We start from the raw sequence: 14,788 nt of genomic DNA, 5'->3' as shown, positions 1-14,788 counted from the left end.
CAATACCATCGAGAGGATGCAGACACATGGCCTGATAGATATGTCAGCCGGATGGCAGATTATAATGAGCTAAGTCGGGCGGCGGGTGTTGAGGTCATAGAAGATGATGAAGAGTTGTACGTTGTTGAAAATCTTGATCCCGATGAGAGGGTTGGTGCTGGTCCTGCTCCTGGTGTGAAGGTTGAAGTGGATGATAGTCCCATTGATCTTTCGGCGCCATAGATTAGATATATATCATTAGTTTAGTTGAAATGTATATCATTAGGTGAAATGTGTAATGATATAAATTCAACTTTTTTTGGTATAATGATGTATATATAATCATTTTTTGATATAATATTTAAGTTAATTGTCTTTTATACAAACATATATAATGATTTATTGAAAAAAAAATGATAAAAACCACAATGACATGAAAATCTGTTTCAGTTCTGTGCACTGCTTCATTCCGGATTATATAATCCGGAAATCCCCGAGGGTAATTTTGGAAAAAAAATAGGGCGCGCTAGGAAAGACATAGGGTGGGAAAAGTAATACTCAATTTTTTATTATGCTTTGTTCTAGTCACACATAAGTTCACTTTTTTGGCATAGACATGTTCTCAACCCCACATTATAAAATTTCCTTGTCTGGCCAAAAAACATGTCAATCTGCCTTGTAAGTACAATCCAGTTTTTCATCTTTACAAACCACTTTCTATATGAACATTCCCAGAGTTAGATAAACTTAATCTTGACATTATAACATGGATTATATTTTGTTCAATCTATGACACCAAGGTAAAGGTATATTGATGAAGCATATAAATTCTAGCAAATGCACCACCGAATGGTTCTAAATTGGTAGCGGTTACACTGGGAACCTTGATATTGCATGAAAATGCAGGAAGTTTTTGTTTGCAAAAGAAAAATAAGAGCAATATAAAAGTTTCTTATGGATTATACAACTTCTTCCTCATGTCTCAAATATAAGAAACAATCTTATATTTTGTATACGAGTAATAAGAACAAATCATCATAAATATTCAACTTCAATTGAAAAATGTTTAACAACCAAGTTTATTTACATAACAGATTTACCAACCATAAATTCATTAGAAAAGACTAAGAAAACCTATTAAGGGAATAATCTTTTTAAAAAGAGAAATGATAAACAATAAAGGGGTTTATTGTTTATTAAAATAAGCAATAAAGGGGTTTATGAAAGATTTAATTTGTATACACCATAAAACTCTTTACACTAATGTATCCAATAGACTAATAGTATTGTATAGTGTAGATATTCGTGACGATCTTTTCAAAGTTTTTTTATTTATTTGCTAGAATTTTTGCTTCATCAATCTATTAGATCTTTTAGACTAATATATTTGTAGATATTCAACTTAATGACCGACTAAATCGTAGGAAGAATCCGATCGTCGGCCCCAAATTGAAGTCAGCAAAGCTATGAGCTTTGTGTGGACTGACCCAGCACATGAATTGATGGTATTTGGAGGATTCAAACTTAAAACCTAAAGAAGAACACACTAAAATCTCAAACATTCACCGCTAGACCAACCCATGGGGTGGTTAAGATCTTTTAGAGAGAAGTTAATACATTAAAATAACATAATTGTGTAATTTTTTTTTTGATATAAATATGGTATACTCCGCGTGCACAATTGCAGAGACTAATCCCTCAAGTTCTGTGAGACCCAAATGAGTGACGAACTCTCTCTATCAGTTTTAACGTTGTTGTATTTCCAAGACTGAATTTGAACACAGGACCTGTAGCCCACTAAGTGACCTTGAGTAGAATGACGATTGCTCTCTTGCCCTCTTTATTTGATCAACTTATGGAAAGTAACTCATGATAGACATTTCTTTTCTTTGTTAAAGGTGAATCAAGAGTTAACCCCCTGTAGTTATTTCCTTAAAATTTTGAGAAATTGATGGGGGCTCAAGAGCAAAAACCCAAAAAATATTAAACGGCCCAATAAATAAACAGCCCAAAATAAACATTCAACAATTTCGATTCTGAAAATCGATTCTTTTGCGTTTCCAGTGAATTTGCAAGGAACCGGCCGTTAATCACAAAATCACTGGATGCTCTTGAGGAAGAAGAAGGGTTTATATGTTTCTGGTAAGAAATTTACAAACTTTAACATCTTTCAAACATGTCTTACTTCTACCTAGCTTATTCAATAAACCCATTTTTTCTTGATATAAATAATTTTGTTATTTATTTAGCTCATTCTTTCGTTTTTTGATTTTGTTTAATTCATATTAAGGGTTTTGGTTTTGTTGTTTCAAATGGGTCATTTAAAGTTTGAAACTTTTTGATTAATTTCGACATTTCATTCAAGCAGTGTAACAAACAATGGCTTCAAAAGACGTATGGATTCGGAAACAACAATGTCCTTGTGGAGATTGGAAGTGTTACATTACAAACGAGGGTGATGATTCTGATGAAGGTTCTGCAGCACCAGAATCGGTGAAAGCAGATAAAGATAAAACACTGTCTGATATCATTACCCCTTATGTTGGAATGGTGTTTAAGAGTGATGATGAAGCTTTTGAGCATTATGGCAATTTTGCTAGAAAGCATGGATTTTCCATGAGGAAAGCAAGATCTAGAATTAGCCCTCAATTAGGCGTTTACAAGCGTGATTTTGTTTGTTATCGATCCGGGTTTGCCCCGGTTAAGAGGAAGGCAAATGGGGAGCATCATAGAGATAGGAAATCAGTGAGGTGTGGATGTGATGCTAAAATGTATCTGTCTAAGGAGGTTGTTGACGGGGTTTCACAGTGGATTGTTCTGCAATTTAGTAACGTGCATAATCACGAGCTTTTGGAAGATGATCAAGTGCGTCTTTTACCTGCTTATCGGAAGATTCAGGAGGCTGATCAAGAGCGTATACTCTTGCTTTCGAAAGCTGGGTTTCCGGTACACCGGATAGTGAAAATGCTTGAGCTTGAAAAGGGAATTCAAGGTGGACATTTGTCTTTCTTGGAAAGGGATGTGAGGAACTTTGTGCAAAATCGAAAGAAGGTTATTCAGGAGAATGAGGCATTGCTTAATGAGAAAAGGGAAAATGATGTTTTGGAACTTCTTGAGTTGTGCAAAGCCGCGAAAGAAGCAGATGATGACTTTGTTTATGATTTTACCATGGATGAGAATGAGAAGGTTGAAAATATAGCTTGGTCATATGGTGATTCTGTTAATAAGAATGTCGTGTTTGGTGATGTAATTTATTTTGACACTTCTTATCGATCGATCACTTATGGATTCCTTTTTGGAGTGTGGTTTGGTATCAATAGTTGTGGCAGAACCATTTTTTTCGGTTGTGTTTTATTGCAGGACGAAACACCACAATCATTTTCATGGGCATTACAGGTTTACTACTACTAGCATAATCTTTATGAAATTTTACTTGTGCCTTCATAAATATTCCTCTTATGATGATTATTCCTCGATGCAGGTGTTTCTCCGGTTCATGAAAGGAAGATGTCCACAAACAATTCTATCTGACCTTGACCCCGGACTTAAAGATGCCATTAGAAGTGAATTTCCTGAGACTAAACACGTCATTCCGGTGTGGAATATTCTAAACAAGGTATCTAGTTGGTTTTGTCTTCCTCTTGGGCCTCGTTATGCCGAATTTAAATCCACATTCAATGCCTTATTCCACATCGAGAAAACAGAGGAATTTGAACTTAAATGGAGCCAAATGGTTTCTGATTTTGGACTTGGTTCAGATAAACATATTGATTTACTGTATTTGGTTCGAGCATATTGGGCACCGTCCTATGTGAGAGGTTATTTTTTGGCTCGAATGTCAACAATAGCTTTTTCCAAGTCTATAGATGCTTTTATGAAAGAGATCGTCACTGAACATACATGTTTGCGTAGCTTTTTTGAACAGGTATGTTGGTAAAATGTAATTTTTTTTCCCATATGCCTGCTCTTTGTTTTGTATGGTTTTCGGTATCTTACAATACACACGAGCTGTATCTCAGTTAGATACAAAATTGAACTCTGTCGATGCTAATCTATGTGTTTGAATCCCAATGCATTCTAATGAATTATGAATCACCACTTAAACTTGGTGACGCCAACCACTTTTGTGTTGTCCACATTGTATAGTCAATCTTTTATTTTTTTGTCATTTGATTCGTGACTTAATTTTTCTGTGTCACTTTTTACTTTAAAATGTCATTTTTATTGTATCTTACGGTTCGTAACAAGATTTAATTCACAATTCATAAAATAGGTATTCCATTTCAGATTTGGAACTTGATTTGATAACCATGCTCTTATGACATTTCTATTTCTCCCTTCTCATGGATACTGTTGTAGGTTGGTATTTCTGCAAATTTTCATCCTCAATCACATAAGGAGACTCAATATACAAATCTTAGAACTGGCATACCAATTGAAGAGCATGCGCGGAGCATTCTCACGCCTTATGCTTTCGATGCTTTGCAGCAAGAGTTGGTGCTGACAATGCAATATGCTACATCTGAGCTGTATAACGGATCATATATTGTACGACACTTCAAAAAGTTGGATGGAGAGCGACACGTGTTATGGCTACCAGAAAAGGAACAAATACTCTGCTCTTGCAAGGAATTTGAATCATCGGGAATATTATGCAGGCACGCTCTTCGTATACTTGTAACAAAGAATTACTTTCAGCTTCCCGACAAATACTACTTAAGTAGATGGCACCGAGAACGATCTTTAAACGTGGAGGATGAGCATAACAACCAAAGTTTTATTGCTGAGAAATGGTTTCAAGAATATCAGTCCCAAGCTGAAAATTTATTTTCAGAATCATCAATTACAAAGGAGCGATCTGACTATGCCCGCAAAGAACTGATGAAAGAACTTACTAGAATTCTTAATGAGGTTAGAGATATGTCTAAGACCGATGGGGTCGAGACCGATGGAGTTTGCAGCATGAATGTGGCAGTTTCACCAAATAGCTAGTTTGAAGGCTTGGATTGTGTATATGTGATAAAATGCAACTTGGAAACCACTGGTATCATCATAATATAATAAGTGGCAAAGTATAGATTGCAGGCACAGAAAAGAAATGCAAAACAGTTTCAACTTTTGTTAATCCTAGATTTGTTATCATCAGGCTAGAGATAAAGTTTATTAAATGTTCAAGGATTTTACACATTATATTATTTACTTCATTATCCATTTCTTTATTCTATAAAATTAATGTATATTACTTTCATATTCGGTTAGCAAACCCAAAGATTTCACTCGAGTTTACAATTACATAACAAGAGGATTGACCCTGTTTCGTGGGATAAGACTTGATTTTTGTTTTTGTTACAATTACATGGGGAAATTATTTGGTTGTTTAAAAGATGAAAGTGAAATTTTTGAGTTTGCCAACTGAAGCTCTGTAAATGTCACTAATATCAATAGATGGAAAATTCTGGACATGCCATAATCAGAACCAGTGGTTGTGTTTTTCACTTGACTTTGCTTATTTGTGGGCCAGTTTCTCCATATTTCTGGAGAGGATTTATCTATGAGCTGAAATGGTGACCACTGACCACAATCTCTTCAACTTTTTCTCCTTCATATATGAATATTTGGACCCACGTGACTATTTATTAATGAATGAGTTATTAATGAATGAGCATGGACGGCTAGTTATATTTTTGTCATCTTATAAATTATAATCAAATGTCATTTTTTTTTCCAATAAAGTTAGTACTGTTTTGTTAAAGATTTTCGTTGTTTTTATGCATACTATTATCTATGATTGTATATGTGCACACTGTATTTGTCACCAAGTGTAGACAAATATTTGTATTTCTAAGTTGCAAACGAGTGTCTTTGCCCTTCTAGATTCCTCCTTTTGAAAGCGGTGAGACTTTAGATTATAATTATTTGCATTTGACATGATATGTTGAATCCAACACTTCATATATTCATTTAAAAGAGGGTCCCTCAATTTGGCAGACATGAACCTTGTCCATGATACTTACTTGGTCACAACATATTTGGATATTGAAGCAAAGAGTGATAAAAAAATTGTTATGAACTTTTTTAGCCACTTCATAGTAGAAACTTTATTGATCACTGATTAGTTAATGATTGTCCTGTTTAATTTAATTGGATGACAAAAGAGGGAATTAATGTTTTATAATGGTCTACTAAGTGCATGTTTGGATTTACCATGAGTTTGGCGGAATCATAGTGTATTATCGTGATTTTGATAAAAATTACACTTTGAAGATTCAATAAAACCATGGTGCCGCCGTGGTTTTACCAAACAGTAAATTCAAGCATACACCAAAGCATCTCAATTCTCCTAGAAATATCCACCCACTTTCAGCCTGGAATTAATGTGGTTCATGTTACAATTGGTCTTTTGACTGCATAAACTGTTTATGTAGGGGATTTTGTGTAATTAACAATGAATTTACTAAATGTTCCCGACTGAACTAAGGACATGACTTGAGCGTCGGAGTAGTTGCAGATATCCCTCCCACCTCTGAGGCGACCAAATGTTGTCCAACTTACTTACTAACTCGGCCATCCTCAATCCACTCATGATCCCTAAATCATAGAATAACCAAGTTAAAGCTAAATAAAACTATATGCTGCAGAAGAGGGTAGGAATCGATCATGACTTGAGTGGATAACACATATGGTGTATATTTTGGAAATTCAAAGTTTTCTGAGTGGTTGACTTATGTTTCGAAAATTGTAGTAATTCATGATTATTAGGAATTTTAGACGAAAAATCAAACATATATACAATGAATTAATCTTGTTGGTTTCGGCACACTGAAAGTATTGGCAACTAAGCACATTGTTAACTCCATGTTTTACTGATTTTAGGTCTATCCTATTTGATATTGCCAAGCCTGTTTTGTTTGGAGAATTGGTTTAACTTGACATATTTTGTGCTTTAGCAGGTTTGGTTATAATTCTGCTAGTTTCATTAGTCATTCTGATTTTTCATAATGACCATATATCGATTTTAATAAAGTTCAAATTTAGTTTGATACCATCTGGTTATAATGTTTGCTCAAATTGATGATGATCAAAAGAAGTTCAAACAATCCTAGAAAGACAATAAGAGATCTTAACATAGAAGTAGGACCATTCTATGTTGCATATAATACTAATTTTAAAATAACATGACATAATTTAAAAGACTGCAAAGGAAAGAAGCTGCTAGAAGGTTGTGTAATATAAGGACTAAAAAGTGAAAATAAGCATATGGCTTAGTCATATGAAAAAAAAGAGACCAAAGCACTTAATTAATTCCATGTCTTCTTTTGTTAATATATCATTTACTAGCTAGCTAGACTGCAATAAGATGTGTTTGAGCTTCAATCCTCATCTCCTCTTTCATTTTCCTTATGAATTCTTCAAATTTTCTGTTCAATTCTTCTGTATTTACTAACTCTTCATTTGTTGTCAATGTTGTTTCTTCAACTTCATCATTAACATCATCATCATCATCCTGTTGTGCCGACAGATAAGCAGCAACCTTGGTTTCTGTTACTCCTTCTTCATCTATCCCTTCATTTTGGATATGTAAGGTATCTTCTTTATGTTCTTCAGCTTCTGAAACTTGTTCTTCATAGTATTCCTCTTCGAGTTCTTCGTCCATAAGAGAAACTTCCTCTAAAGATTCGAAACTTGCGAGAGGGGCAACTACCATGTCATCAGAAGCATGAAGCTGATCAAAGTCAAAATCTGAAGAGGTAGTTGTGATGATGAATAAATTCTTGGCTAGAAATGCAAGGATTCCATTACAAATGAGAAACATGTATTTTCTTTCAAAGGTGTGAGTGAAAATGGTGAAAAGGCATGTGCAGAAGAAGTTAGCATTGAAGGTTTGAGAGTGTATGAAAAAGCCAGAAGAGTAGTAACAAAGGAAGATAGAAAAAGCTGAAATTGAGAAAACATACTTCAAAGTTCTTTTAAAGAATTTCTTCTTGTTCAATCCCTTCTCAATTTGATCCATCTTTAGAAGAAGGGTTGCTCTGAAATTGTGCTAATTGATTAATGGAGAATATTGAGAATATGTGAGAGGAATGAGAGAATGGTTTGGGAATAATATTATATGTTGTGGATTGAGTGAATGAACCATAAGATCTCCTCTATTTATAGTAAGCCCTGAATCTACTATAGTATCTATGTTGCCAAAAAAAATTATTATAATTCTATATTTTTTTAATGGATGCATGTATGGTACACATACAAGGAACATGTGTACAAGACTACAAGTGGATTATACATACAAGGAAAAGTAAACGAATAAATTTTGTTGCATCTCATGATATCCTTACTAGTACTACTGAATTTTATTATCTCATTTCTCTATGTACGATAAATTCTTAAAAGATATTAATTATTGACAAAACAATAACTAATGTTGCAAATATAAAACGAATTTTCCTATAAAAGTGATCGACAAATAAAATGGAACAAAGAGAGTATTATAGATCAAAAATTAATGTTGCATTTTGTTCTTCATGGTTTTTCTTCAATTTTATTATAGATCAAATTGAAGAATACAAGTATTGAGTTAGTTATACATACTATTAAACTCACCAAAGGAATTAAAATTGGAGTCAACTTTATATATTATAGTAGTTTATTAGTGAGATCATAAGTTTAATCTAGTTAAATATCCAAAATTGTCCTAAAAGACTAGTTCAAACGAGCTAATTCATTCAAAAAAAGTCTTTAAATATTAATTTAGTTTAAGACGGTTATAACATAAATCCGGGCTTAAACACAACCAACTACCAAATAAATTTGGGGAATTAGTCACTTTAGTCCCTGAATGGGGAACAATTCGTCAATTTAGTCCCTGAATGCAGATAATATGCAAAACAGTCCCTGCATGGTCAATTTCAGGGACTAAAGTGACTAACGAAGTCTACATTCAGGGACTAAATTGACTAACGGAGTCTGCATTCAAGGACTAAATTGACTAACAAAGTCTACATTCAGGGACTATTTTGCAATTTATCTGCATTCAGAGACTAAATTGACGAATCGTTCCCCATTCAGGGACTAAAGTGACTAATTCCCCAAATAAATTTTGATCACTTTTATTTAGGGGAATTAGTCACTTTAGTCCCTGAATGGGGAACGATTCGTCAATTTAGTCCCTGAATGCAGATAATATGCAAAACAGTCCCTGCATGGTCAATTTCAGGGACTAAAATGACTAACGAAGTCTACATTCAGGGACTAAATTGACTAACGGAGTCTGCATTCAGGGACTAAATTGACTAACAAAGTCTACATTCAGGGACTATTTTGCAATTTATCTGCATTCAGGGACTAAATTGACGAATCGTTCCCCATTCAGGGACTAAAGTGACTAATTCCCCCTTTTATTTACTTGGCGTTTTCAAAATCTGCTTTGAAAGATTAACTTTAAGTTGGATATAATGTAGATTTGGGTTAAACATTCTCATCAAATAAATAAATTTGGTCAATTTTATTTACTTACAGGTTATAAGTCTAATCAAATCGTCCTCGTGAGCTTAACTCAGTTGGTAGAGACAATGCATAAAATATGCAAGGTCGAGGGTTCGAACCCCAGCCACCACAAAAAGAGAGTTCGAACCCCAGCCACCACAAAATATTGTCAAATTATGCAAGGTCGAGGGTTCGAACCCCAGCCACCACAAAAAGAGAGTTCGAACCCCAGCCACCACAAAATATTGTCAAATATTATTTATTTATTGATCTGTCTATGAGTTTTTTTTGTGGCCAGGGTTCGAACCCCAAACCTTGCATATTTTATGCATTGTCCATACCAACTGAGCTAAGCTCACGAGGACGATTTGTCTATGAGTTTATCATCATCTATAAAATTGTCAAATATTTTTTTTTTTTACTCAACACAAGATTAAAGATTTATTTATTGATCTGTCTATGAGTTTTTTTTTTTGTGGCCAGGGTTCGAACCCCAGACCTTGCATATTTTATGCATTGTCCATACCAACTGAGCTAAGCTCACGAGGACGATTTGTCTATGAGTTTATCATCATCTATAAATAGGGATTCATTTAATCTATTTTAAAACAACATTTCTCCTCTCAAAAAAATAAATAAATAAGAAGAAGAAACAACGGTTCTCATTTTCATTATCAAATTATTGTCAAATATTTTTTTTTTTTTCTCAACACAAGATAGTTTATCATCATCTATAAATAGGGATTCATTTAATCTATTTTAAAACAACATTTCTCCTCTCAAAAAAATAAATAAATAAGAAGAAGAAACAACGGTTCTCATTTTCATTATCAAATTATTGTCAAATATTATTTTTTTTACTCAACACAAGATTAAAGATTTATTTAATTATTTTTTTTACTCAACACAAGATTAAAGATTTATTTATTGATCTGTCTATGAGTTTTTTTTTTTGTGGCCAGGGTTCGAACCCCAGACCTTGCATATTTTATGCATTGTCCATACCAACTGAGCTAAGCTCACGAGGACGATTTGTCTATGAGTTTATCATCATCTATAAATAGGGATTCATTTAATCTATTTTAAAACAACATTTCTCCTCTCAAAAAAATAAATAAATAAGAAGAAGAAACAACGGTTCTCATTTTTTTTAGAGCAATGCTATTTATCAAGAAAGATTTTATCAAGAAATTGTCCCGAAATTAATGTTAGCCAATAAAATCTCAGCCTGGCCGGAAATCATGGGGTGGTGGGTGTTATGTATTTTTTTTTTTATGAAACTTTAATAAATAAGATTAAAATCTAAGGGTGATTATTCTGCCATGTCATTCTTGAATTCATCAAGAAAATCCATTCTTGATATCTAGCATTTTCCTTTTTTTTATAGCTATACACTTATTTTACACATGCCATTTTTTATGATGTTATCTTTGCAATTTTAGTTCAAGTTTTTACAATTGCAATTCACATCTTCATTGACCAAGAAGGAAGGCTTCCCACTTGTGAGTTCATTTGGTAATGATTGTAATGATATTGATACGATGAATTTGTGCATGGTAATTATTCTATAATGAATTTGTGCATATCGAAACTATGAATTAGTGCAAAGTAGTTTCCTATTCTTAATTTGTTAAATTTTTGTTAGTTTGGTCGCATGGTAGTTACATAATAAAAGTTTGAATTTTGCTATTCACCCAGCACATTTTGCTCGCGCCCTGCAAACCTTCCAAATATGCCCTTGCGTGAGTTAAGTCACGCTGCGTGACTTAACTCGCGTGACTTAAGTCACGCATGACAAAAATGTTTTATTTTCCATCCCCACACTATTTGCAGCGATTGAAATTCAAGCCGCTTATGCAAACTTGGTAAAAGGCTTCTGTTAACACAAGGTTCCTGTCCTGTCGTCGGTACTGTAATGGAAACAACAAGATACAAACACAAGAGTTTCATATTCCACAGCAACCGATTTTTTTATTCAATTATGTAGTTTGAAAAATTCACCGTCACAATTACTTGCGTGAATCAGAATTATATCACATAAGAGCAAGCTACAATGACAGATCTTAAAAAAAAAAAAAAAATCGGTGGAATCAGACAGAATTGTATGCAGCATGAATTTAGAATATGGAAAATGGAATCAGTGGAATCAATATGAATCAAGCACAGCCATTGATTGGAGCATGAATTTAGAATTGTGGATTATATAATTGTCGCGCCCACTTCTTGATTGGTGGAGACCATTGGTTTGTGAATGAAAAATGGCAGTGAAAAAGCCTGCGTGAGTTAACTGACGCGGCGTTAGTTAAGTAACGCAGAGTTTAACACTTGCGTTAGTTAACTAGCGCAGGGGTATTTTGGGAATGGCTGCAGGGCGCGAGCGAAAAGTGCAGGATGGAGAGCAAAATTCTAAAAGTTTTGTGGCATCATTACGTTGAAGGCCTAAAGTAGCTTCCTATCACTACACCATTTATGGTCTCTAGCAACACTTTTTAAGGCAACATGTAAAAATCGTCCCCTAAAAGTTGCTAAGGCAACGATTTATGACTGGTGCTAAAAAATATTTTTGCAACGCCTAGAAAGCGTTCTCTAAAGTACTTCTGGGGACGTTTTTGGAGTGTTACTCTATTATTTTTTTGGCAATGATCGTTAACTGTCCCCTTAGATACCTCTGGGAACGTTTTTAAAGTGTCACTGTAATATTTGTTTGGTAATATTTGATAATTGTCCCCTTAAATACTTTAGGGGACAATTTTGGATTGTTGCATAAAAACTAACACATTTTTTTGGACAATCATTTCAAATATTAAAATAAAAGTGTAACAAACATGAGTATATATATATATATCTCTGTGTGTGTGTGTTCAATATTTTTTTCTTTATCATTTAAAAAGTGTAACTAAGTAGATGAATATATTTATACTTACTTTTTCGTTATCCCAATTATATCATTAAACAATTTTTTTCTATAATAAAGATTGTTGTTGGTGCTATTAAAAAAAAATTATATTATTTTTTTTATATTGTTGGTGTCATTGAAATTGATAAGCATGGTTAGTTTGATTTGTTATAACTTGAAAGGAACAAACATTTATATTTTTTATCTTAATCAAAATCAAAATTTTATAAAAAAAAAACACCGTTTATAATTGTCAAACGTTACTGCAATAAAAAGAACGATAAATAAAAAGAAAGATACAAAGACCGGGGACATGAAACCTGACCCAGGTACAATCCATATGAAAATACATAGTGATAAAACATACAAAGTGGATCGGTTCCAATCTATTTTAACAAAAATTCATTAGTCACGCGTGCAACCCAGCGAACCGGCGTACGGGCACGAAACCAACCACAACACACCCTTTCGGGTTTACGAAACCAACCACAAGTCAGAAACCAAAACCACCCCATACTAAGAAAAATAAAGAACGAAAAAACACAAACCCAGCGAACCGGCGTACGGGCACGAAACCAACCACAACATACCCTTTCGGGTTTACGAAACCAACCACAAGTCAGAAACCAAAACCACCCCATACTAAGAAAAATAAAGAACGAAAAAACACAATCATTGGCGACGAAGGTGCAAAAACACAACCGCAATTGTAAACAAAAACACAAACAGAAAGCTAGCAACGAAAATGAACCAGCAACCCACTACACCACTGACGACCCACCAAGACGAAACAAAATCGCAAAACCCACCAGAGCCACGACGGCGAGCAGCGAAGCGAACCCACGGCTAACCGAACGAGTATGAATTTCTACAAGTTCTGATACTTAAAAAATATTTATTTTATTCTATAAAAGTTTATTTTATTCTATGTGTTAATAATTTTCTGATACTTAAAAAATGTTTATTTTATTCTATATCTGTTAATAATTTTGCTAAATCTAGCTAATTTCATCCGCCTGAGCATATATTACTTGACGGGTACTTAAATATTAATTTACGAGTACTTAAAATATGGTCTGTGAAGCCCCGATACTTCAAAATGGATGACGTATCGTATCCCTTACGTATCTTGCACCGATACCTACCCGATACTTCCCGATACGTATCAGGAGAGTATCCAAAGATTAAATTTTATTTTTTTAAAAAATAATTATCCGATACTTCCTGATACGTATCAGAAGAGTATCCGATAATTATCCTGCACTGATACCTGCCACGATATTTTCCAATTAATGTTAACTAAAATAACTTAACTCTTGAGTACTGATGTGATCTTTTTTGAATATAGTGTTTCTTTTTTGGATAAATATAGTATAGCATTAACAATGTTCCTTTTGGATATAGTATAGCAATGATGGTGCTCTTTTTGGAATATATTGTTTATGTAATTTCCATATTATTTTATTACTTCCACAACAAACAGTATTTCCATATTATTTATTATTTTATTAATATAAGTTACTTTTCCTTAGCCTTTGATCAATTGTAATAAACGTGAGCAAAAAATAATGGTAAAGACTGGACTTTAAATCCTCTAAAAAAAGATTAGTAACAAACGGGAGCAAAAATTAATGTTAAAGATTAACAAACGTGAGCAAGAAATATTGTTAAAGATTGGACATTAAATTCTCTAAAGAAAAGATTAGTAACAAACGTGAACAAAAAATAATGTTAAAGATTGGACTTTAAATTTTCTGAAAAAAGATTAGTAACAAACGTGAACAAAAAATAATGTTAAATATTGGACTTTAAATCCTCTAAAAAAAGATCAGGACTCAAAAATATGTTGAGTTCAAAAATAATTTTGTTATAAGCCTTGACAATATTTTGTTTATAAATCAATATATCAATAATTTCCATTAATGTTTTAAAATTTGAAAATTTTAATCTAAATTATACAAACAAACATAATAAAATAATCACATGCGTTAGCGCAGTAGAAAGAGCGGACAGACGGCTTTTCGCTAGTAATAATAATAGAGTTTAATAGTGGTGGGTTGATGGTTCAAAACAGTTTTGCACACACAACCAATCAAAACATTGTGAATTGTCACGTTTGACCCACATATATTAAAATTATTAATTGATGTGGCAATTCAAAATATTTTGATTGGTTGTGTGCGCAAAACTGTTTTGGACCGTCAAAACTCATTATAATAATATGTTTTATGGATATTAAAGTGATATAGTGAAAAGATAATTAAAACAAACCATAGCCTTCGTAGATAATAACAAGTTCAATTAATATAATATATAATATAATATAATAAATAAAATTTATTAAAACAAATCATCCAATCCAAATAGTTCACCGTTCACAACCACAAATCCTTTGTTGCTCATAAGAACCCAAATCCTTCGTTCATAACT

General features: G+C 33.2%; 2 protein-coding genes across 3 annotated transcripts; one reads left to right on the top strand and one right to left on the bottom strand.

The window, feature by feature from the left end:
- Window positions 1-2,033: 2,033 nt before the first annotated feature.
- Window positions 2,034-5,190, top strand: LOC146944781 (putative protein FAR1-RELATED SEQUENCE 10). Of its 2 annotated transcripts, none has more exons than XM_085743124.1 (4): window positions 2,034-2,121; window positions 2,348-3,375; window positions 3,461-3,904; window positions 4,339-5,190. In XM_085743124.1, the coding sequence occupies exons 2-4, from the start codon at window positions 2,359-2,361 to the stop codon at window positions 4,969-4,971; spliced, it is 2,094 nt and encodes a 697-aa protein (XP_085599250.1). In that variant the 5' UTR covers window positions 2,034-2,121; window positions 2,348-2,358; the 3' UTR covers window positions 4,972-5,190. The 2 variants fall into 2 exon arrangements, with proteins under 2 accessions (XP_085599250.1, XP_085599251.1); XM_085743125.1 differs by having other exon boundaries at window positions 2,270-3,375.
- A 1,921-nt stretch (window positions 5,191-7,111) lies between these two features.
- On the bottom strand, window positions 7,112-8,179 carry LOC146944780 (uncharacterized). The gene has a single exon (XM_085748804.1). It carries the CDS (start codon window positions 7,988-7,990, stop codon window positions 7,322-7,324), a length of 669 nt encoding a protein of 222 aa, XP_085604930.1. The 5' UTR covers window positions 7,991-8,179; the 3' UTR covers window positions 7,112-7,321.
- Window positions 8,180-14,788: the final 6,609 nt, after the last annotated feature.

This window comes from Medicago sativa, chromosome 2 (genome assembly GCF_051527215.1).
Source record: "Medicago sativa cultivar Bolivia chromosome 2, Bolivia_mono, whole genome shotgun sequence".
NCBI lineage: Eukaryota > Viridiplantae > Streptophyta > Magnoliopsida > Fabales > Fabaceae > Medicago > Medicago sativa.
This window is presented reverse-complemented; position numbering and strand designations above follow the sequence as displayed.